The 22,434-nt window shown below is 48.5% G+C and overlaps 2 protein-coding genes across 3 annotated transcripts in view; one reads left to right on the top strand and one right to left on the bottom strand.

The window, feature by feature from the left end:
* OIT3 (oncoprotein induced transcript 3) overlaps window positions 1-10,914 on the top strand; it is a 26,136-nt gene extending 15,222 nt beyond the window's left edge. The window contains exons 7-10 of the mRNA XM_008635508.2: window positions 2,963-3,123; window positions 3,650-4,065; window positions 8,557-8,656; window positions 9,992-10,914. Of these exons, the coding sequence (XP_008633730.2) occupies window positions 2,963-3,123; window positions 3,650-4,065; window positions 8,557-8,656; window positions 9,992-10,174 (860 nt within the window). The 3' untranslated portion in view covers window positions 10,175-10,914. The remainder of the gene's footprint in view (window positions 1-2,962; window positions 3,124-3,649; window positions 4,066-8,556; window positions 8,657-9,991) is intronic.
* Window positions 10,915-11,600: 686 nt separating this feature from the next.
* The window catches only part of PLA2G12B (phospholipase A2 group XIIB), an 11,229-nt gene continuing 395 nt past the window's right edge, over window positions 11,601-22,434 (bottom strand). The window contains exons 2-4 of one of the 2 annotated variants that reach the window (XM_008635475.2): window positions 17,819-17,907; window positions 16,491-16,656; window positions 11,601-14,608 (exon numbers count right to left, since the gene is read on the bottom strand). In XM_008635475.2, the coding sequence (XP_008633697.1) occupies window positions 14,490-14,608; window positions 16,491-16,656; window positions 17,819-17,907 (374 nt within the window). In that variant the 3' untranslated portion in view covers window positions 11,601-14,489. The remainder of the gene's footprint in view (window positions 14,609-16,490; window positions 16,657-17,818; window positions 17,908-22,434) is intronic. The other variant, XM_017736557.1, reaches the window with a different exon arrangement.

Here is a 22,434-nt window from a genome sequence, read left to right as displayed (position 1 = left end):
GCTGAGTCACTTGTGCCTATGGCATGGAAATGGAATAAATAAGCTCCCTGTTTTTTGCAAAGATTACTTTTGCAAATACGTCCAGGCTGCCAGCAGTCTGGTGTTGCCTGGATGTCTGGTGACAGAATCTCCTGCAGCCTGATGTGTCACAGAGTGCTCAGGCATCAGTTGGTGGAGGGACAGATCCAGGGTTCATGGTGGCCAGAAGGGCAGATATGCCTCAGAGAAGAAGTTAGAATGATTCTACTTGATGGAATTTCTGCTTTTCAAGCCTTTTAGAAATGCAGGGCTCCCAAGGGTGAGCACTGCACACTTGGGATCCAGCAGTGCTGGTGGGGAGGCCGAGGTGGGGACTTCCAAGAGCTGTGATTACACTCACTGATGGAAGGTTTGGCTGACAGATACAGGCCAGAACAGAGCGCTGTTTTTCAGTCCTGGGCCCCTGAGACAACCCCAGCTGGGCTGGAAGTCCTGCATTTCCCAGCCAGGGTTTCTGCTGCTTGTGAGGCTGCTAATGAGAGCAGCAGCACTGCTGGGAGCCAGGCTGGGGCTCGGGATTCAGCATCTCATAAAGTGAAATTGCCTGTTCTTCTGCATTCGTGAATTTATGTCCCCATGCTGTGGTCTGCAATTCTGAGCAGATATGGAACTGTACCATACATTTTTTTATGACACCTAATCAGGTTTATATTGGTTCAATTAACAGTGTAGAGTAGGCACAGTTGCCTGAATTGGATCTGCAGCCTCTCTACCCTCCTCTGCACTGTCTCTATGTTCAGAGCAAACATTAATAATCTTCCACAGAAATCACAGTCTACAGGCTACAGGTTTTCCACAAAGATACCAGCCAGCAAAATACTTGGAATTTTGCAGGCCATCCTAAATTTTGCAGCCCATTCTAGTACCTCACTTATTCCTGTAGAGTAGGGATGAAATGCTCTTCTTCCCCTGTCCTCTGCCCAAACTTTTTGTGCAGGTAAGCAGGGGTTATGTTCGTGGCAGTGGGTCAGGGCTCCCCAGCACCAGAGAGCCTGTTCCGCTGAGCAGTCTGTGCAGGAAGATAACCTCTGCTCCAAGCTGCAGCACTTTGAAAGGCCAAGGAAGGAGCCAGAGGCTGGAATATGATGCCAGCAACAACAGCAGACAGAGAAATGAGCGTTGGACTCACCACAGAAGCTTCCTCCCAAGAGTCAGGTACCCAGAGGCATCGGTGCAAAGCAGAGTCTAAAGTGGAAATGAGGAGGCTTTCCCAGTGCTCACAGGTGCTCTGCGGAGTGTGAGGGGGAAGAACTAAAATGTTTGACTGGCACAGACTGGGATTTTCCCAAATAGCCATGGGTTGGCTTCAGTCAAGAGGTTTCCTTCCCTGGTTTCTGTGTCCAGGTGGTGGAGGGCACACCGACAGCTCCTGCAGCTCCAGAGCACAGGGAAAGTGGAGTGTTTTCTTTCTCCCACTTTGTGCCAGTCAAAGACGTGTAGAAATAGAGAGATCCTGAACCGAGTCAGTCCTGAACTTCAGAGAATTGCAGCTGGGATCCAAATCTCTTGCCCTGAATGTCACCTTTATAAAAGCAGTACATTTCTTGTTTGTTAAGGAGTTGCTAGAACAGCGAGCCTTTAAACCAGCCAATCAGTCCTCCACAGGATGTTCCTCTCTGTCTGCATTGTGCTGTGTTCTCAAAGTCCCTTTGCTCCTGAGCTGTGCCATTTGACATGCTCAGTTATTCCCACTTGCCTTCTGCTGCCAGTGGAGGGAAGGTTAAGGTAATTTTTAGTTCTTTAAGCTTCTGTCCTAACCCAGCAATGTCATTATGGGAACATATTGCTTTGGGTACTCTGCATACATTTTAGCATCTCACTTTGAAATTACCAACTTTTAATAAAAAATCCTCCCTGAAGGTACTCAGAGGCTGTTGCAAATACCTTAGCTGGGAGAGGGAAATTTTTAAAGGGGGTTGAAATGCCTGTTTTAGCAGTGTGCCTTATAAATACCCAGAATCCTAAATTATATAATTAATGACTGAAATTAAGGGATGGCAGGTCATAGGAATGTCAAGGACTGGGACTACAATTAATGTTGGCAAAAATCTTGGGAAGCTAGTATATTTGCAAAAAAGTTTTGTCGTGGGGTTTTAAAATTTAATAACTGTAAATCCTGCAAAGGGTTTGTTTTTCTGGCTGAAACCAGGATATATGCCACCAGTATGTTTATCCTGTCTCTAACTGAACAGATAGGTATAATCCCAAGGAATACATATACAGCAACTACTTTTTTATTGAAGATTTTTCTCTCTTTCTTCCTTTTTATTTTGTCCAAGTTCTGTTTTCTCCTGCTACTTATTTAATGAAATTTTAATTTTAAAAAATTCACACGAAGGCCTGTATTAAAATTTAAAGGTTGAAAGGAGGTGGAATGAGCGAGCTAATTGGGTTTGTTTGTCAGAGCTGGGTTTATTGCTTATAAAAATATTATTATGGCATTTTGAAGTGCTTCCATTTTAGCTCGGTATCTCTATGGCATTACTCTGCCTTGTTTCAGCGTGTTCTGGGTTTGATGTAAAATCTGATTAAGGGTCTTTAGAAATGGCTTTGCCTGGGGTGTTGTGGATTTGATACCCATATCTGGCAAAGGCTCTTCCCAGGACACAGCAGTGCAAGAGATATCAATCCAATCTGTGCTGAGTATTAAGCAAAGCTGGAAAGCACAGGTGCAAGTGCAGTGATTGTCTTCATTGTTTTCTGAGACATTGCTGTGGTTGGAGAATTTGGGGCAGTGGCAGCTCTGGTTTGTGTTGTGTAGGTGAGGAATGTAAGATAGGTGGTTAGGTTACTGTGGTAAGATCATAATCATAAATGCTGTGTATGATGCCCCTTTTTTTCCCAGTTATAACTGGTATAGCCCTTCCCCAGCTCACTGGTAGGTTTGTAGCGCAGACTCTTACTCTGGGCACTTCTCTTGCAGTTCCAGTGCTGTGCAAGTCCAGCTCTATTGAGGTGAGCATCCCAAAGGACCTAGTTGGAGGCCTGGACCTTTCCCTCATCAACACCTCGTGCAAAGGCGTGTCCAATGGCACTCATGTCAACATCCATTTCTCCTTGAAGTCCTGTGGTACTGTTGTAGATGTATGTATACTGTCCAGTCTCTGGGATTTGGGGATTTGGCTGTGGCTTACTTGGGGAATAAAGTTGATTTAGCTGTACCCTCAGAGCCGTGTCCTGTGTTGCCGTGCAGCTACCCAGAGTAGACCTGGGCTGGCATTCCAAAGTCAGGGAGCTTGTTCCATCCCCCCTCCAGTGGAGTGTGTCTGACAGCATGCGTGCTGCTTTCTGCTCACCTCCTGCTTCACAGGGGTAGAAGGTAGTAGTGCCCTCACTCTTCACCCTCCTGCTGAGACAGATTCTGGTCTCCTGATAATGTTTCAAAGGTTAAACTGGCAACTGCTCGGGACCCAGAGAGCTCACCTTAGCAGAGGGGTAGCAGAAGTGCAGTGCACTGCAGCTGGCAGCAAACCGAGGTCCTTAGTTGGTCTGTGAGAATGAGCATCATTCTGGTTGGGGGCTGTAAATTCACCAGCTGGGCCTTCAGTGGCCACTCTGAGTGTCAGCCCAGAGAGGTCTTTCTCAGTGATCTCCCCTTTCTTCGCTGCAGGTAATAAACGATAAAATCATTGCCACCAACCTGGTGACTGGGCTGCCCAAGCAGACCCCGGGGAGCAATGGGGACATCATTGTCCGCACCAGCAAGCTGCTGATCCCGGTGACCTGCGAGTTCCCGCGCCGCTACACCATCTCCGAGGGCTACGTGCCCAACCTCAAGAACTCTCCTCTGGAAATCATGAGCCGCAGCCAGGGCATCTTTCCCTTCACTCTGGAGATCTTCAAAGACAAAGACTTCGATGAGCCCTACAGGGGTGCTCTTCCCACCCTTAAGCTTCGGGACTCTCTGTACTTTGGGATTGAGCCCTTGGTGCACGTCAGTGGACTGGAGACGCTGGTGGAGAGCTGCTTTGCCACTCCCACCTCAAAAATTGATGAGATCCTGAAGTACTACCTGATTCAAGATGGGTGAGTTCACTGTTCCCTCTCTGGCTGGCAATTTAATGGGAATTGGCAGTGGGGCTCAGTTGTCTGTGTGATGCAGGAAACACTATCCCTTCTCCCCAGCAGCCTGTCTGCCATGCTTGTAGCAAGCACCAGCAGCCATCAAGCTGAAACCACCTGTCCCATCAAAAGTAATTGGGAGAAGCAGTGGGAGGCAGTGAAAGAGGCTCCTCTGAGTGCAGCCTTTACAGGACGTATTCCCTGTCACTGGCCTTGTGGATAATTGAGTTGGCTCCTGTAGAAGAGATTCTCTTTCCTGATGTCCTCTCTCTGCCAGCCCATGTGCAGAGCCCCCATGGCCATGTGCTGCTGCCAGGTAGCTGCCGCAGCAACCGGAGCAACTTTCTGAATTTTCTCATAATGGCTTTCTTACAGCACGAGCCACAAGAGTCCATTGCTAGTCCAGGTAGGAGCTCCAGGAGAATCCCTCGCGTTGCTCTCCCTGATGCCTGTCAGTGTAATAAACCTAGGGTCTTTCAGTTTGGCTGTAATTTTTTGAGATGTTTGGGGTTAGTGATCTTTCCAGGATATGCTAAAAATAATTTTGTGCAGATCTGTGGGTTTACTGTAGTGATTTTTGCATCAGAGGTTTGGGAAGCCTCTCTGTGGGCTCAGCTGTGGCTCCTAAGATGATTCCTCTTTCCAGACACCTTTTTGGGTGCTAAAATGACCGTGCCATGCTACAGCATTGCTGTGGAGTTTTGCATGCAGCAGCTTAACCAGATGGCTCTGAGGAAATGTCACAGTTGTGAGGTCAGTCTGCTGTCCTCTAGGGAGGGAAATCCAGCTAAAGGAATATCTAAGACATACCCAAGAGCTGTAGCCTGGTAGTCAAGGGACTGTGCTTGTCCAAGTCCTGTATGTTGCCTGCCAGACCATTTAATGATGACAACAATTATGTCCTCAGCTGCCAGACTAAATCATCCACTGTTACAGCTGCTGATGGCAAGTCCTGTGTGGTTGTCTTGTAGCAAAAGGGGTCCTGGCATGTAAAGTACCCAAAAATACTGTTTTCATTTCCTTCTGATGAAGGATTCAGCATTAGCCTGCTCTCCCTCCATCCTAGGCTGAAGTCCTTCTGTGCCCAGCATTTCTGGGCTTTATGAGCAGATCTGTAATGGAAAAATTGATTTTATCAACTCCCTGGTTTGGCTGTTCCCGTGGACCCTTGACAGAGTCAAGGTTCCAAACATTCATTTGTTTCTCCCCATGAGTGAAAATGATGGCATTCAAAACAGCAGCCAAAACCTGAGCCGGATAGAGAAGGGAGAAGGCAGGAAATGTCATCTCTTGAATTCACCCCAGAACTCCTTGGAGGATTTATGGCACCAGCAGTTTCTTGGTACCTGCAGAGGGCATTAAAACTTCACTGAAGGCACAAAAGTGGGCTGGAGCCTCATCCAGCTGCTCCACTCTGCAGCTGTCACTGCAGACCCCAGTGTCCCCAGTGATTCAAAATTAAACTAGCTGAATACACTGCTAATTTGTCCCTGCTCCAAACACTTCTGTTATAACCCAGTTTCCTTCTAGCAATCCAGCCCCAAAAGCCCATAGCAATAAAGATGGGATTTTTATGTTGGTTTCTGTAGGATCAGACCTGAAATAGTTAACTGCATCTTCCAAAGGGAAACTCTGTTTAAATTGGAGGGGTTATACCTTGGACTGAAGAATGGGAAAACTCTGTTTACTGCTTTCTTCTCTGTTAATTCCCTGCCTTCTGAAAACAAAATGAAACAAAGGCATTGACCGATGGCACAGCTGATAAACGCTGAAGCTCTCTGGGGCATCTGGAGCAAGGTCATGTCACTGATGAGGTCAGGAGCTGTGATTTGGCAGAGCACGAGGTGGTTAAGGTAGTTCCATTGCAAAGCTCATCTCGTTACGCCTCAGGCTGCCCCGTTTGTTAGGCTGAGGTGGGTATTTTGTTGTCCAAGCCTTCCTTTTAACCTTGCAACCCTGAATAAGAGGGTCAGAGCACAGCTCCCCATGGCACTGCCACTCTGCTCCCCAAACCTAAGCACATTATGCACAGGGATAGGGTTATTTTCCCCATATCCTGACCAGGCTCACCCCTTTTCCTTCCACAGCTGTCTCTTCTCACCTCTCCAAAGTGGGAAGCAGGGTCTCTGAAGGTTTCCTAGGCGAGTGGGATATGGTCTGGCCCCACAAATGCAAAAGGGCTCATCCCTGTGACTCAAAAGGTTTCTGAGCTGGTTTTGTCTATGTATCCCTGATTCCTTCATGTTGTTCTTCCACTTTCCCTCTCCCTAGCCTCAAATCACTTCCTTCCACTAGTGTGGAGAACCTTTGGAAAACCTGGGATTCAGGAGTCAGTTTGAGCCAGTGTCCAATAATCATCACAGTTTATATGCTCACAAATGAGAACATGCCTATGAGTTGACTTCATGGCTGCAGAGCTTGGCCAGTCACCTATGAAAAGTCTTTAACTGTCATTCCTTATGATCAGATGCCTTCTTTAAAAAGGAATTTTCGCAATGTAGAGATTCCCAAACGTTCCAGTGAAGGCAGAACTGCTCTTTTACAGCTGAACATGTCAAACATTGGCATTGCTGACAATGCCATGCACACGTCTCATGTAAAGAGGGGAGCTGGAGGTTGCTGCAAGAGCAGGACTTTGAGCTACACCAGTACCTCTTGTCTCTTCCACCACTGCTTTGTTTTTTGGGTTTTTTTTAATATCTTTCAGCGTCCACATTTTTGGAATTAACTTGCTAGAAAAGATGAGCTGCATTGCAATGCAATTTCACAGCAGCATCAGGGCCTCTTAAGATGCACAAGGTTTTGCAATAACCAGCAGTAATTATCGAGCCACCGTAACTTTTTGTCTGTCAAACTCTAAATGGGCTGTAATAGTTTATAGGTACACTGCACCTGGAATGTAACTTGTTGTAAAAGCAGCTTATTTTCTTGCAGTTCTGTGACCTCTCATAAAATCATGTATTGCTAGTGATGGAAAAACTGAAATAATAAATTTTTGGTGTAGTGAATTTGAGCTCTTTGACCAAGTCCAGCAGGAAGAAAAATGTAAATGATATAAAGCAAAGTAAATCTGGATTTTTGTTGTTTTCGTTATCTGTCATATTTGTACTAGTTTGAAAACAAACCAGTGGGAGGCACTAAGTCAGAATAACAATTTAATGGAAATTAAAGAAAAGGGGAAAAAAAAAGGTAAAAGAAAACACTGTCAAACTGACAGAGTCAAGGTACAACCTGACACCCTGTTAGGCAGGGTGGTGGTAGCAGTCTGGTAGAATGGTGGCTGCAGTCCTCTGAAGCAGTGATCCTGTAGTAAAACAGTCTGCTCTTCCTCAGGAAGTCCAATGGTGGCTGTGTAGCTCCTGTCCTCTGGAAATCCAGTGGGAAGCCGGTGCCTCTGATGTTCAGCCTCAGATTATATCCACGATGGGATGCTTGGTTCCTCCCTCTGGGTGGAGCATCTCACAATGGGGTGATGAGTCATGAGGCAAAGTGTTGATTAGGCTCATTAAACAGAAGATAGTCCGGAGGGAGTTATCTCTGAGTCAGGCGGCAGGACAATGATGGGCAATTAACAGAAAGATAGTCTGGGGGGAGGAGGCAAGGAAACACTGCCCCACCTGATTTCAACGGCTGGTGGGGATGGGAATAGAATACACTGCAGCTAGAAAAGATGAGCTGCATTGCAATGCAATTTCACAGCAGCATCAGGGCCTCTTAAGATGCACAAGGTTTTGCAATAACCAGCAGTAATTATCGAGCCACCGTAACTTTTTGTCTGTCAAACTCTAAATGGGCTGTAATAGTTTATAGGTACACTGCACCTGGAATGTAACTTGTTGTAAAAGCAGCTTATTTTCTTGCAGTTCTGTGACCTCTCATAAAATCATGTATTGCTAGTGATGGAAAAACTGAAATAATAAATTTTTGGTGTAGTGAATTTGAGCTCTTTGACCAAGTCCAGCAGGAAGAAAAATGTAAATGATATAAAGCAAAGTAAATCTGGATTTTTGTTGTTTTCGTTATCTGTCATATTTTAGTAATGTGGGTGCAGGCTGCTTCATTTTAAGCATAATTTATGTGCATATGTATGTGTGTACAGTAAGTGCATGCCACATTCTGTGGTGTATAGCACTGCAGACTGTTGCACAGGAAGGTGAAACGAGGACAAACTTGCCTGCAGCTCGCTGGCAGTCCCTCTCTGAGGGGACTGGGCCATGTCCTGCCAGCCCTCTGCTGCTGAGCTGTTCCCTGTCTGGAGATGCTATTAGCACTGCTGCTGTTTTTCCCCATCATTCCCGAATTTTCTCCTGTGGCCAAAGAGGAAGTAGCAGAGATGGTGGCTGAGCCTGAGAGAGCCAATCCCTCCTTTTCTTTCTCTGGTTAAGTAGGCTGGAATGTCTTTTCTCTTTCCATTTCTGGAAAACCCATTAAAGCCTATCCCTCTGCTCCCCTCAGCTGCGTTTCTGATGAGTCCGTGAAGCAGTACACGTCAAAGGACCATCTTGCCAAGCATTTCCAGGTTCCTGTGTTCAAGTTTGTGGGCAAAGACAACAAGGTAAGCTCAAAACTCAACTCTTAGGTATTTCATCAGTCCTGATACGGCCGAGAAGCCTCGGCACTAAGTTGGAAAAGGGTATGGAATGGTTGGCCCAAGACAGGTGCTGCTGTGCCTGTTCCAGCAGTTGCATCTTACAGGAGCCTGACACAGGTACTTGAGGAGAGATTGATGAAAACAACTACAATTAAAACATGAAGGACAGTTTTGGAACATCAGTGCCACAGCAGGCTAAAATCATTGCTGCTTCCAGGGTAGTCCACCCTTGTATGCTGGGTGAGAGAAGTGTTCTCAGTCACCAGGCACATTTCACAGTGTCCTATCTTTAAAACAACACCGTTTTTAGTTTGGGATCTCTTCAACCTTGTGTCTTCTCGAGCTCTTGTGAGTACAGATGCCAGGATTCCAGACAGAAGGCCACCACAGTGCTTAATTCAATGTGAGACCAGGCTGTCTCTCTGGGGCAGAAGCTGTGTAGTGGGAGGACAGTGGAAGGATAATGCCATTTTTCCAAATGCAAATAGCTTTCCTTTTCTGTGCTGGAGGAAATCGGATCTTCCAGCCATTGTTATGCTCAGCCAACACTGCCTGCTCTGAAAGGTATAAAGCTGCTGCTCCAGCTACTGGAGAGCCCCAGTAGGGTTAAAACAGATGAGATCTTCTAAAATTCAGAAATTTTCCTTGGCTATCTGATTGCCCCTGCTGCCTCCAACCTGCATCCTCCCATCCTGCCAAAGGATTCTGCTTCAAACCTCTCCATTGACCAAGTCTCTGTAACTGCTGCTTGCAGGGATCTTGCTTGCTCTCCTTGTCATTGACAGGGCAGGGAGCAGCAATCCTGTCACTGCCTTTGCTGTGCAGGAAAAAAGGCAGCTGTCTCCTTGCTCTTTGCATTGTCCTTCCCTCAACTTAGCCCCTCATCACCCTGCGTTTCCCTCCTTTTCCCCCTCGGTTCCCTGGCTTTGTTTTCCCAGCTCACTTGAAATTCTCTTGCGCGTCTCCATCAGTCCTTGCGAGGCTTCACGCATTCTTGACGTGCAGCTCCTGCCAGTCCATGCAAGCTCTTCCAAGCTGATTCCTGGCATTTTCATCCCTTCCTCTGGAGGATCATTTCATGCCTTCCTATTCCCTGTCTCTCCACCCTTGGCTCTGAGATCTCAGCCAGGCACTCTGGAGAGGGCACGCAAAGAAGCACCCGGAGCAGCCAGTTTGGCTGTGGATGGCGATGGTGGGCACAGGCCCTGTGCCCTGGGAATGGTGTGGCTCGTGCTCTGGCAGCAGTGGCAGTGGTTGCCAGGGCTGTGCACTGACCCTGCCGCTGTGTCCCCACCGCAGGAGGTGTTCCTGCACTGCCGCATCCTCGTGTGCGGGGCGCTGGACGAGACCTCGCGCTGCGCCCAGGGCTGCCGGCGACGCGTGCGCAGGTTGGCGGAGCAGGAGGAGCAGGAGAAGGAATCTGTTCGCGTGGCAAACCACATCCTGACAGGAGGCCCCATCAGAATCGACTTTGATGACTGACACCCACCCTCTGGAACAGCATCCCTGGCCTTCCTTATCAATGCCTCTGTTGTGGTGGTTTGAGAAACGGGAGGTATTGTTGAAGCCCCGCTTGAACCTCAGGACTCATTTCCTTAGCTCTGTGGTGATTATTCCTGAAGTATTTTGGGCCCACGAGGCAGCCCTTGGAGCATGACCTGCACTGCAGAACAGTTTGGTTTTATCTGCATTTCTCCCCAGCACCCCTTCAGCTGAAGGGACCCTGTTTCCTTGCAGGCTGGAAATGTTACCCAATTTTGTCTTTCCCCACGCCCACCCAGGACTGTTTGTCCTTGACTAAACAAATGTTATCCAAGCCCTTCTTGCATCAGACAGTACAAATAGTATCGTAGCTGAGTGTGTTTGCTGTGCGGCTCTGTGAGTGATGCCGAAGCCTTTGGGTGACTGTTAATAAAAACATGTATAAAATATATTTCATCATGTGTAAGTTCTTTGGAGCAATGCAGTTATCATTACAGGCAACTAGAGCTCACATCTATCACAGGCACATTTAAATGTGGTTTTAAATAGCAAAAGGTATTTAATGAGATTTGATTTTTTTAGTGGCTTTTGATAATTGCATGCAGTTTAATAGTGTTTCCTCTTGTATTTAGTGTATCATTATTCTTCTTCCTCTTCTCCCACCACCAAATATGTCTTTCCTAAGTGCTATAGCACCTTGATTGTAAGAGAAACACCATTAAACATCTATAAACACCCCCCTCCCATGTGTGCTGCTACCAAGTGTTTGTTTGGGAGTTGTGATGCATTGCCCTGGTTAGAGAGGCCATGGTTCCAGCCAAGGATTAGAGGAATGCACGTTAATTATTTATAGCAATCATTTGTCGTGTGGGCAGTTCTCGGGACAGGGCTGTCCCCAGTGAGCCTGGTGGCAGGAGACATGGCAGCATTGTCTGAGCAGCCGTGGCAGGAGACACAGTTACTGGTGATCGTGGTGGCATCGTGGTTGTCAGGAATCTTTTCGGGCTGTCATGCTCCTTCCAAAGGAAATGTTAATGGACATAATCGGCTCAGGCTCCTCTGGGCTTCATTGAGCTGTGTGGTAAAGGATTAGGGATGTGGGGTGAGAGGAAGGAAGCACAGCCAGCAGTGAAGGACAACGTAGGAGAGGCAGGGCTGGAGGATGAGAGGGGAAGGGTCCGTCTCCACCAGTGGCAGTGGCACTGCAGTGCATTCCCAAGGTTTTCTGCAAGAAGCTTCTCAGTGTGCAGCTCTATCCTGCGTGTTTGGACATCTGCTGGAAGCCCTCCAGCCTTCATCACCTGTGCTCTGCTTTGCTTGGAGCAGCCAAATTGCTGCAAAAGCTAAAATTTGCTGCTGCTCTCAAATGGAAGGGGAATCCATTTGAAGGCACCATTTAGAAGGGAGTCACAAATCACCTCAAACATTTCAGCCTATTTCACAGATTTATTTGTTCTGGCAAGTGAGATTCCAGTGAGGAATGAACATTTAATGGCTGAGAGTTTAATATTTTTTCTAAATAGCTTCATGGCTGCTTTTCCAATCTGGGAATATGTGTTAGTGTAAACAAAAATGTTTCTATGATGATAAGTGGGTATAAATGGAAAGACACTTTTCATGTGTTATCTAACCATATGTGAAAGAAAAAGGAAGGAAAAAGGCTTCTCCTAGGGTTGCTGTTCTGCTGATTCATGTCTGCACTAGGACCACAGGGGCAGTTTCCCACTGTCACTTCTTTGTTCAGGCAGCCTTTGCTAAATATATTTGTTTTGATAAAACAAGAGCTGGGAAATGAAATTAATTATCTGGTGCTTTCTGGAGAATCAACTGGTCTTGTTTGTCCATATGGAAGGGGGGATGCAGGGGGAGTGATGCAGGGAGAAGTTCCTTTCCTGGCTTATTTCAGTTATTATGCACATTATTTGCTTCTTTCTGACAAATTCATGTGCAGCAGCTTTTCCACTCTGCAGCTGAAAACAGTCCTGCCAATGCACTGTCAAGAGGAAGCCATGGGATGAGCAAAGTGTTGTCTTTGTGTCCAGAGCAGGGTGGAATTGAAGATGACTCAAGGTTTGTGCAACAGCCTGGAGAATCCTGTGATCAGCTGCTTCCGTGGCTGTACATCACTGGATAGCAGGAGTGGCACGGAGGGGAAGCAGTTTAGCAGTTTGGATGCAGTTTTACTGGAGCTCCTGCGCTGGTTTGCTCCCACTCAGGACTATCTGGTGGTTTGCTGGACTCACTGCCACCACTTGAAGGTTCAAATATTTCCTTGTAGAGCTGCTGGTGGGGTTTTTCAGATTACCACAGTGAAAAATGAACTTCTTCAGTATCTTGCCTGCTTGCAGCAGTCTGTAGGGTTTGGGGATGAATGGTGGTCTGGAAGCATGGAGAAATGAGGATTTATGTTAGAGATGTCTCCAGTGCATCAGTGACAGAGATTTTGTTCAGAGCCCTTTGATTTCTCCAGTGTATGTCATCACCTGCCAGCAGTTGCTTGGCTTTAATCTGATATCACTTGAACTGAAATAATTTAAGACATTTGCCATCCAGTCAGCTATCGAGCATAGACAATATAGCTATTTTCATTTATTTTTTGTCATTTAATCATAAGAGTACGTTCACATTTAAACTGGCCACGGGCACCATTTCACCAACAAAATACAAAGTTTGGGAAGTGTCTGGAATGAGGAATATTTCCTTCCCATCACTAACCAAAAATATGTGTTTCTTGGATAATCAAGGTTGTCTGTCCAGCCTCATGCTCCGAGAGAGCGGTGAGCCTTGGCAATGCAGCGTTCCCTCTCCAGTGGCATTAGCCTAGCTAGGAAAGGTTATTACATCTGATCAGTGTTGAAGTCCTCTGTGATGGAAAGCATCACAGTACACCCCACAGTCACTTCCATTTTCCTGCTCTGGGTACCGGTGGGCTCCTGTTGTTCCAGCCTGTTTGGGGCCAGCTGAACGTCTCATTGCTGTTTGCTGTAAGGCAAAGATGACGGGCAGGAGCAGGAACACATGGCTTAAATAATTTATCATTTTGTCGCATTTTAAACCCATTTAAACTGGAAGAAAAGCAACCAAGACAGACTCTTTCCACTCTTATTAAATCACCCTTTTGCAGCCTTAACTTCTCTGTGGCAGATGGAAGAACATATCCATAAATACGTTTGCAGGAGCCGCTGAAATATTTACGTGGCACAGCACACGCACACCCAGTAGCAGCTTCCTTCCAACAAGAAACCCAGCTGAAAGCTGTCTGCCAGTGTTCTGTGGAGATGAAATGCCATGTACCACTTTAAATTCTGGATTTGCATGCAACGAAAGCTCCCCAAAACAGATTGGGAGTATTAACCACGTTTTAGAAGGAATGGTGTTTGAGGCTGCTGATAGCAGCCCCACAGAGGTAGCACGTAAGTCCTGTCACCTGACAGATAAGCATACAGAATTTGGAATATCTCATCGAAGGCCACTGTGAGCTTCTTATTTCCCTCATGCAAGAGAACGGAGGTGGATACCCAGCCATTTTGTGTAAAAAGGGATCCTAAGGGTAAAGCTTTGTTAAATGGTATAGGAGAAAAGTAATTAAATAGAGGTGGATGACACTGGCAAAGAAAAGTGGCTTCCTCTCCTGAGGCTGGGGGAGAGGGCTGTGATTTCACATCTGATAAATGGTGGCCTTTGGTCCCAAATATCAATTATGTACCACAAACACCTGAAGCCCTTCTCCTTAACTCACATTTAACAAATCTCCAGATGTCTTAAATCAGTTTAGGATCCACCAAGTATTTAAATATGCAGGGCTGTCAGGCTGTGTAATGACAGGATGGAAAATGCCAGGAATGGGTGTGAGCAATGTCCTGAAAGCAAATTACCCCTCTTCAGTCTGTCACCAGTGGTGCAAAAATGTAAATAGCATATCCATGGACTGGGAATTTCACAGGGCTTGCAGAAACCTAATGCCTTCACTGCAAATTAGAGAGTTACAGGGTCGGGGGAGGTAATAGTGTGTATTCAAGGTGAGCCCCGTGTTTATAACCAGCACTGCATCCTGCTTGCCACTCCTGATCGGTCCATGGAGAGAACTGGCACCAGGTCCTGCCGGCTGGCGGACTTGGACAGGGGCGGTGGGGCTGTTGAGCTGCATCTGTGGTGGACAGCAGGCACGGCTGCTCTGTGTTCGCAGGCTGTCTCTGCTCTGCCCAGAGCTTGGCCCAGGTCCCCCATCCCGTGCTGGGCCCGAGGGCTGACAGGAGTCACTGTGCTGGGGAGGGGACGCTGGCAGCGGCTCCCGGAGACTGGCGGCTGCTCTTCCTCACAGTTCATCCCGCTCCTCCTCGCTGCAAATGCAGGCGCTCCTCTGGCTGTTCATGAAGGGCCGGCAGCCCAGGGTCCAGACGGCGTTGAACACCGTGTCTGCCATGGATTCGCAGGCTGTGGAGAAGGAGAGGATGGGCAGGTAAGGACAGGCACTCTGGGGTGGCTGAGGGCTGGGTGGGAGCACCCCAGCCCAAGCCCTGCACTGAGCTCCATGGTGTTTGCAATTGGAAGCGTGGGTTGTCGTCTTTTCTCTCTGGGAACTGCATTTTTATAAATCCTGAGATTCCCTTCTCTTTTCTCCCCAGGGTGGCAACTCATTTCTTTTTCCCCGAAACCCTTCCTTTCTTGCCTCTTTCAGGCCTTACTGGTTGATGGATCATCTGGGGCTCTGCAAACAGCCCTGTTTACCAAACAGATTTCCCAGGAGGCCTCTACATTACTCCTTCTCCTCTCAGTTTTGCCTATGGCCACTATTAACCAACCTTTCTGTGCTCTTTTGGAAATTATGATGCCAGCTGCCAGCCAGCATGAAAAAATCCTACAACAGCTGACTACTAGCCCCTCCTCATCCCAAAACACAACCCTGAAATTGGTTGTCAGTAAATAAATAGGTTAATATTAGGTCTTTAGAGTTTATTTACTGGCACCAACACTGACTGCTGTATGCATAATGAAGTTGGGAAAGCCTTGCCTTTTGGGACTGTTTTCTCCTAGCTCAGCCTCTCCAAGCACCTCAGAGCTTCTGTTCCCTTAAGAGGCTGCTCAGTTGGCAGGCATTGGAGAGGCTGTGGTGAGTCAGTGGGAAAACCACTGGCAGATAAGATGGCAGATAAGAGCCAGGATGGCTGTGGAGGAGGACTGTGACAGGAGCTGCTCAGAGCAGCCCTGGGGACAGGGATCGGTTGAGCACAAGGCGAGGGGAGGATGGCTCAGAGGTTCACTGTGCCTCCTGCAGCAGCCAGGACAGAGATGCTGGAGGAATCTACTCCTACCTGGCAGAGGTGGCTTGGCTCAGCCCAGGAGTGAGGGCTCTGCTCCACCTCAACTCCCTAGGATCGAGGTGTGCTTTGCTGCTGCAGGCAGGAAGCAAAAAGGAACCATAAGAAAAACTGGCAGGGGAAAATCTGAAGAGCTAGGAAGAAGTTGGCTGCATGAGGACCTGTGGATAAGGGTGACCATGAAAGACTGGCTGTGCTTAGCCTGTAGCACTTATATATCAGTCCACATCTTTGTTTCCTCTTGCTGGCCTACTCTTTCCATATATTTATCTGTGACTAGACAGGAAGGCATCTGCACTAGTACTGGTGTTGTGAGACTTCCCACATGTCCTAATCAGGCTGCACCTTTGGAAAACAAATGCATGTTTAAGGATACCTTAGAGCAGGACATCAGCAGGAGTTACCAAAAAAGCTCTTCTCAGACTTGCAGGCTGAGGCTTTGAAAATTAGGCAAAACCAGAGTGGCACTTGAGCTGCTGGCACATCACTAGAGCTTCGTTAGCCCTTCTGAGCCATCCAGAGCTGCCTGCAGTGGCTCAGCCACCACCCAGCCTGGTGTGTCCCTGGTGCCATCATCATCTCTTATCTGTGACCAGATCCCTGAGAGCCCTGTCCCTGGCTCTCCCAGTTTTGTTGGCCCTTGGCCACGTACAGATTTCAGTGTGTGGCTCACTGGCCCTGGAAAGCTTTTTGGTGTCCCGTGAAGGTGTCTCAGCTGTCTGGGAGTGCATCCAAGTTTTGAAGGAATTGCTTCTAGTGTTGTTTGTGTTTTTTCACACATTGTAATGTTTTCTAAATGCAAATAACCATAGGTCTCCAGCCTTGGGACAGAAGTGTGTGGCAGAGAGGGCAGATCTCTGTGTTCTCACCCACCTATGACCCACCTGTGACAAGTGCAGGACAGATGTGCTGCTCCCCACTGCAGAGTTCTGCTTCTTTTTGCCCACACCCTCCCCCCCGTGCCTCCCTGCACAGGGAGTGTGAGGTGGGAAGCCTACCTTGCACCTTGGAGACGAAGCCCAGGCTGCGCTTGAGGTCGGAGCAGATGGAGTGGAGGCACCAGCGGAACTTGGCGTCGCAGCGGTATTTGTTGGCTCCACAGGTGTCATAACAAACGTCCAGCTGGTTACAGCACTTGGTCATGGCAGGGATGCCCAAGTCTAGCTGGGGAAAGAGAAAAGAAGTGTCCCTTGGCTGTGTCCTGGCCTCAGGCTCACGCAGCTGTGGCAGGGTGAGGTGCTGCAGAGCCCAGCCAGCTCCTTTCCAGAAGCTGTTCCTGATAGCTGGGGCAGCAGGAGGGCACATGTGCTGCTCCCTCACCATCTAAAGAAGGATGAGGGAGCAGCACAGCGGTGTCAGGGTGCAGGTTCAGCACAGGGTACATCACATTCTCTTCTCCTCTCTGTGCCCCAGGGAATCAGCATTTGGTAGAGAGGTGGGAAACAGCCCTCCATGACCATGTTCTAGTTTTCATTTGTCAGACCTCATCAGAGAGCTCCATGTCCTTGCCAACAGTGCTAAAGGCCCCTTTTCTCTTTCCTCTTTTTTCCCCACAACCTGACAAGGTCCTGCTTTTTGGCCTAATAAATATGCCATAAGTATTTTTAATGCCTATTTCTCAGAGACGCACTTGAGGCCAAGGACAAGCACAGTGTGGTATGGGGAGTTCTGCTCCTTTGGAGTAAACAGTAAGCTTAGCTAATAACCCTGGGTGTGATGGGGCAGAAGGCCTGTCTCCTGAAGAGACTGGACTTGTTAGCTTGTTATAAATTATTCCTCTTTTTGCCCTTCCTCATGTAAAATTTAGGAGATGAATTGTTCCTTCTTTGCACTCATGATTGCCTGAGTACAGAGGAGGCACCACAGAAATGCCCATAAGGTTTGCAATGAAATAGAGTTTCAGGAATTAAACCTAACAAGAAAAATGGGCTGCAAAGAGAGGGGTTGTCCGAGCAGGAATCTGCCTAATTGCTGCAGACTCCATGGGCAGCAATAATGCATGAGCTAAGTAGGAATCCCTGCTCTGAGAGCCTCCTGGGAGTGCTTTTCTTGGTGATTCCAATATGATTTCATTAATTGCCTTTAAGATAACAAGCAGGTGCAGAATTAAAGCTGGTGGGTTTAGTTCGGCGCTTGGCAGAGGCAAAAAGTGTGGGGAGAGGTGAAGGGGCAGGTGTGGTAAAGGGTCAGGTGTTGCTGTGAGCACATAGGTTATTGTCACTGAGCTGTCCAGCACAGCTCAGCCTTCTGCTTCCCCAGAATGATCCGCTGGCGATGTGAGGAGAGAGCCGCATCCTTTGGGAATGCTGGCTGGGACAGTACATACACTTCCAGGTACCTTGAGCCCCAGGAAATGGGAGCTACAGCCGTTGGGTTCTTGGGGCTTGTAGTGAGGCCGTGGCATTGGAGCCTTCCCTGGGAAAGAAAGGACAGGACAAGTGTTAGGAAAGCTGATCTTCCCAAGACTAGGTCCAAACAGCAAGGAGTGACAGGCAGCTCCCCCTTGGTCTGCAGCCCCAAACACTACTGGGTACAGGACATCAAGGGGTTTTCTTTACATCCTCAGTTCATTCTTGGACTGTTGGTGTGCTAGGCCTTGCATGTCTGATCTTGCTCTGAGTAGGTCTTCTTGGTCCATTTTCTGCCCGTGGTGATGCACTGCCATGTTTTGCAAATCATTTCTATGCCTTTGATCTCTGCACCTTCCTCACTCTGCTTCTTAATATGCATAAAGGAGCAAGAACTCCTTCTGTGAATAATTATTTACCCAGTGTAGGCAGACTCCAGCTAACAGCCAGCTCTTACAGTACCCTCAGCAGCATTTTAATCTGATTTTTATAGGGGAGCCTGGGCAGTGCCTGACCACCCTCTGGGGGAAGAACCTTTTCCTGGTATCCAACCTAAGCCCACCCTGACACAGCTCCAGCTGCTCCCTGGGTCCTGTCCCTGCTCTGCGAAAACATAAACTGTGAATGCTCCAACAAAAACACGTGTGAGCTGAGCCTTCTGAAGCCCATCACATCAAGGGTTAAGTTTCTGCTTCCCTGAGCACTGCTGGAGAATTTATATAGACATAAAATGGATCTAATTCAGCCCTTCAGGCAGGGTTGGGTTCTTTTAAACTTCATTTCCCCTTTTTGCTTCTTGTCAGCACCAGGAATTATTTAAGGCGCTTTCCCCATTTTTCTGTTGAGGTACCTAAAACGCCAGTGGTTAATCCAACCATAAATCTGCTGTGCCCTTGGGAAGGCCCTACAGCCAAATGCCCCAGAAGGACTTCGGTAGGAGTGTTCCCAGCACCTCTCAATTAAACTTTGCCAGAGCTGTTTCGCTTAAATAACAGATTTGCTACAAATAAATAACAAACTGAAATCCTGACTGGCTGTGAGATGCCAGCAGGCAATTTTCCCTTTCCAAAAGAGCCTCGTTGGTTTTTTGGAAGGGAGTGGGAACTAGGACTCAGAATCCAAATGTTCCTGAACTGGTGCAGGAGGCAGAGGAAAGTTCAAAATCCACTGTGGGTTTTGCAGGGTGGAGTTAAATTTGAGTGAATTGCTTGGGATATTGATGGTAAATTTTGTTCCTGCAGCACACTGACAGTTAATGGGATAAGATGGGAAGTCTGAGTAGGAGTGAGACTTCTTGGGGATGTGGAGATCATAGAACCATAGAATGGTTTGGGCTGGAAGGGACGTTTAAGATCATCCCGTTGCAATCTCCATTATCTAGTTCTAAGCCAAAGATAGCTGTGTTTCCAGATCTTCAATCAAGCCAAAGTCACAGCTATTATAATGTTTTAGAGAGTTGTCCTGAGGAAAAAACCCCTCACGTGGGAATTGTGCTGATCCACAAAACATCACACTGCCTTCAGGATAAGCCCTTGTAGGAAACCTGTCCCCTCCTCCCTGCAAAAAAAAGAGAGCTTTAAAATTTGTAAAGTGCCCCTTGGTACTCTTTCTCAGCTAGCTCAAGTCCAAGACACCGCAACTAACCTCTCTCCCACATCTTGTTTTCTAGTTAGCAGGGAAACAAAACCAAAACAGGAATACCAGGTGTTCCTGCCTCTCTACGAGCACCACTCAGTGCTCCTGTTATCATTTATTGCTTGCCCATCCTGGCCATCCAGGCAAGAAGATAAGATTTCAGGGCACTGCCTTGTTGGCACAGCCCTAGAACTGAAGTTGAGTTTCCCTGATGCATTTGAATGCCTCCAGGCTGTTGTAGCTGTTCCAGGAGGCTGGAAAGCAGCCAGCTGGCTGGAACAGCTGCCAGCCATGCAGGAGGCCTCAGGCACTGCAGTGCTGGGACATTGGCAGCGGGAGGTGAGTGTATTCTGGGTGAATGGATGGTCTCGGGGTTCCCTGCACTTTTGGGTGGTCCACTGTTGTTTGTGTGCCCCAGACAGGCTTTGGGGAGAGGTGCCTGCACATACCCAGCCTTTCAGTGCCCTGTTGGAGAGCCTGGCTCTGGAGGCTCTTTTCCCACAGCCTGCAGGTGCCCCCTCATCTTAAGCCCTTTCAGGACAAATCCTGAGCAAAGCAGTGAAGTCCTGCCTGGCCAGGAGGAAGCTATGAGGGCTTCACTCTCAGCTCAGGCTGTTTGTTTCTCCTGAGATGCCCAGTGAGACTTTGTAAGCAGGAGGATATTTGTCAGTAAATGCTAGTGTAACCCTAACGTCCTGATTTAAGGGAGTTATCCATCAAGTTGGTTGTTTTCAGACCTCAGTAGCTGCTGAAAAATCAGGAGAGTCTTACAGCTGGAACAGCCAAGTGCCATGTGCTCAGCTGAAGATGAATGTGGCAATCACAGGTGAGTCCTGACCTTTACCGTGGCAAAGCTGTTATTGGTATCTCTTGGCTGAAATGAAAGTAAGCAGAAGGAATAATTTTTGCTTCATGCCTGGGAAAAAAGCAATCAGGCCCTGATTCAGCACAAAGATGGTTTGTGTTCATCCTTCCAAGCACAGACTGGATCTCACTGTTTTGGGATCATCCCAGCATCCTCTCTACTCGCAGTTTGCAATGTCTGTGCCAGAGATTAGCAAAGACAAAGGGTCCTGGAAGGGTCCAGCAAGACCCTTGGAGCCACGTGGGCAGCATTTCAGTAGTTTCCTCCTTCAGCCAGTGATTAATGAGTTGTTCAGCAGAGGATGAGGACTGGGCTAACAATATGCTTGTTTTCCTTTCCTAGGTGAAGCACTTCTCCAGTAAGATGCAGGATGCTCCTGGGGTGTGAGCAGGGATTTGTGCTGCTCTCTGGAGATGCTTTTCACAAGGACAGGCAGGGAGAGCCCTCTGGATGTGTCCAAAGGCAGTAACTTCTGCAGGATTTGGTGAGTCCTGAGGCTCCCTGAAACCAGCTCTGAGTATCAGCATTACCTCAGGCACACTGCAGTCCCAGCCACGTTTTTCCCACTGCCAGGGGTTTCGGTTTCTACATTAAGAAGGGCACGTCCCTCTCTGCTCTGAATCTGGAGCATGGTGTGGACCTTGTTGCTGTGGGGTTTGGGGGGGCCACCTCTTCCAGGCACTGGGGACACACATGGCCCTCCTGAGCTGCTGCAGAGAGGATTGAGGGACCAGGAGCACTGTGGGGCTGTGGTGATGGGCTGAGGTACCTGGCTCCCTCCATCCCATGGGGCTGAGGTTCCTGACTTGCTGCTCCCTGTTTGCTCTTAGAGTGGGGCCTGGGGAGCAGAGCTGGCAGGAGAGGGAGGCCACATTAGATGGATATCAGGGAAAGGTTTTTCACCCAGAGGGTGGTTGAGCACTGGAAGCACTTCTAGGCTCTTCAGGGCAGTGGTCCCATGACTACCAGAGCTCCAGGAGCGTTTGGACAACATTCTCAGGCACAGACTCTTGGGGTGTCCTGCACAGGGCCAGGAGTTGGACTCAACGATCCTGATGGGTCCCTTCCAACTCAGCCTCTTCTATGATTCTATGACATTATTTATGAAACAAAAGAAAAAACACAGTAACTTTCAGACTCGCTTTAACCTTTCTATGGCCCCTCTGCCCCTGGCAGGGAGCTCAGGTCCCAGTCCTGCAGCATCTGTTTGTCCCAGGGCCCTGGGAAGAGCAGGAGGTCCATGGGATCCATACAGACTGAGACAGAGTCAGTGGGGTCTCCCCAAAGCATTGAGTCTGTCTGCAAAAAACAATGCTCCGGGGAGGAGAGGGGTTGAAATTCCTCTGCTCACAAGCATCTTTCCCAGGTGGTCACTAGGGGTGTGGGCTAAGCTGTGGGGAAAGGGGCTGACAGGCAGCTGTGGATGGGCAGGCTGAGGTGACAGAACACTGCTGTGGGACAGTTGTAGGAGGCTGAGGAGAGGGTACAGTCTTTGGGAAAACTCCTGGCTGGTTCCCAAGCAGGTTGTTTCCACAGGTACCCTGGTGATGGCCAGTGCTGCCCCTGTCACCCCACAGACCTGCAGCTCTGTGCACCCCGTGCCCTGCCCTCCCTGGGATGTCACCCCCTTCATCCTGCCCCCAGGACAAACCAAACTTTTCCTTTTTCGTAAATCACTCTGCAGTCCAAAGCAAGCAGGGCTGCCTCGTTCTGCCTTGAGTACTAAAGGTTCCTCCCGCTGACATCTGGTTCGCCTCCCTGTTATCTCTCGTCCTCCAGCCCAGGCATTGGCCAGCTCACAACTGCTGAATAAGGACACTCCGAAGGTTGCTGAGATTAGGGCTGCTGGCTCAGCCTCCCCTCCCTGTCCTGTCCCAGGCTCCAGGCAGCTGGACAGCCCGGGTCCCTGTGTGCCCTTCCAGGAAAGCCTGCGTCCTCTCCGGTTGTCCCTGTGCATGCAGCACAGCGCCTTCGAGACCGGGCTGTTCTTGGCGGAGAGGGAGATGGGGGTTCAGTGTCCCTGTGCTGGCACTGGCAGAGAAGCTGTGACTGTGACTCCTGGGTGGGAGGAGCTGGCCGTGGTCGCAGGGAAGG

The sequence above is a fragment of the Corvus brachyrhynchos genome, unplaced genomic scaffold (assembly GCF_000691975.1).
Source record: "Corvus brachyrhynchos isolate BGI_N302 unplaced genomic scaffold, ASM69197v1 scaffold66, whole genome shotgun sequence".
Taxonomy (NCBI): Eukaryota; Metazoa; Chordata; class Aves; order Passeriformes; family Corvidae; genus Corvus; species Corvus brachyrhynchos.
This window is presented reverse-complemented; position numbering and strand designations above follow the sequence as displayed.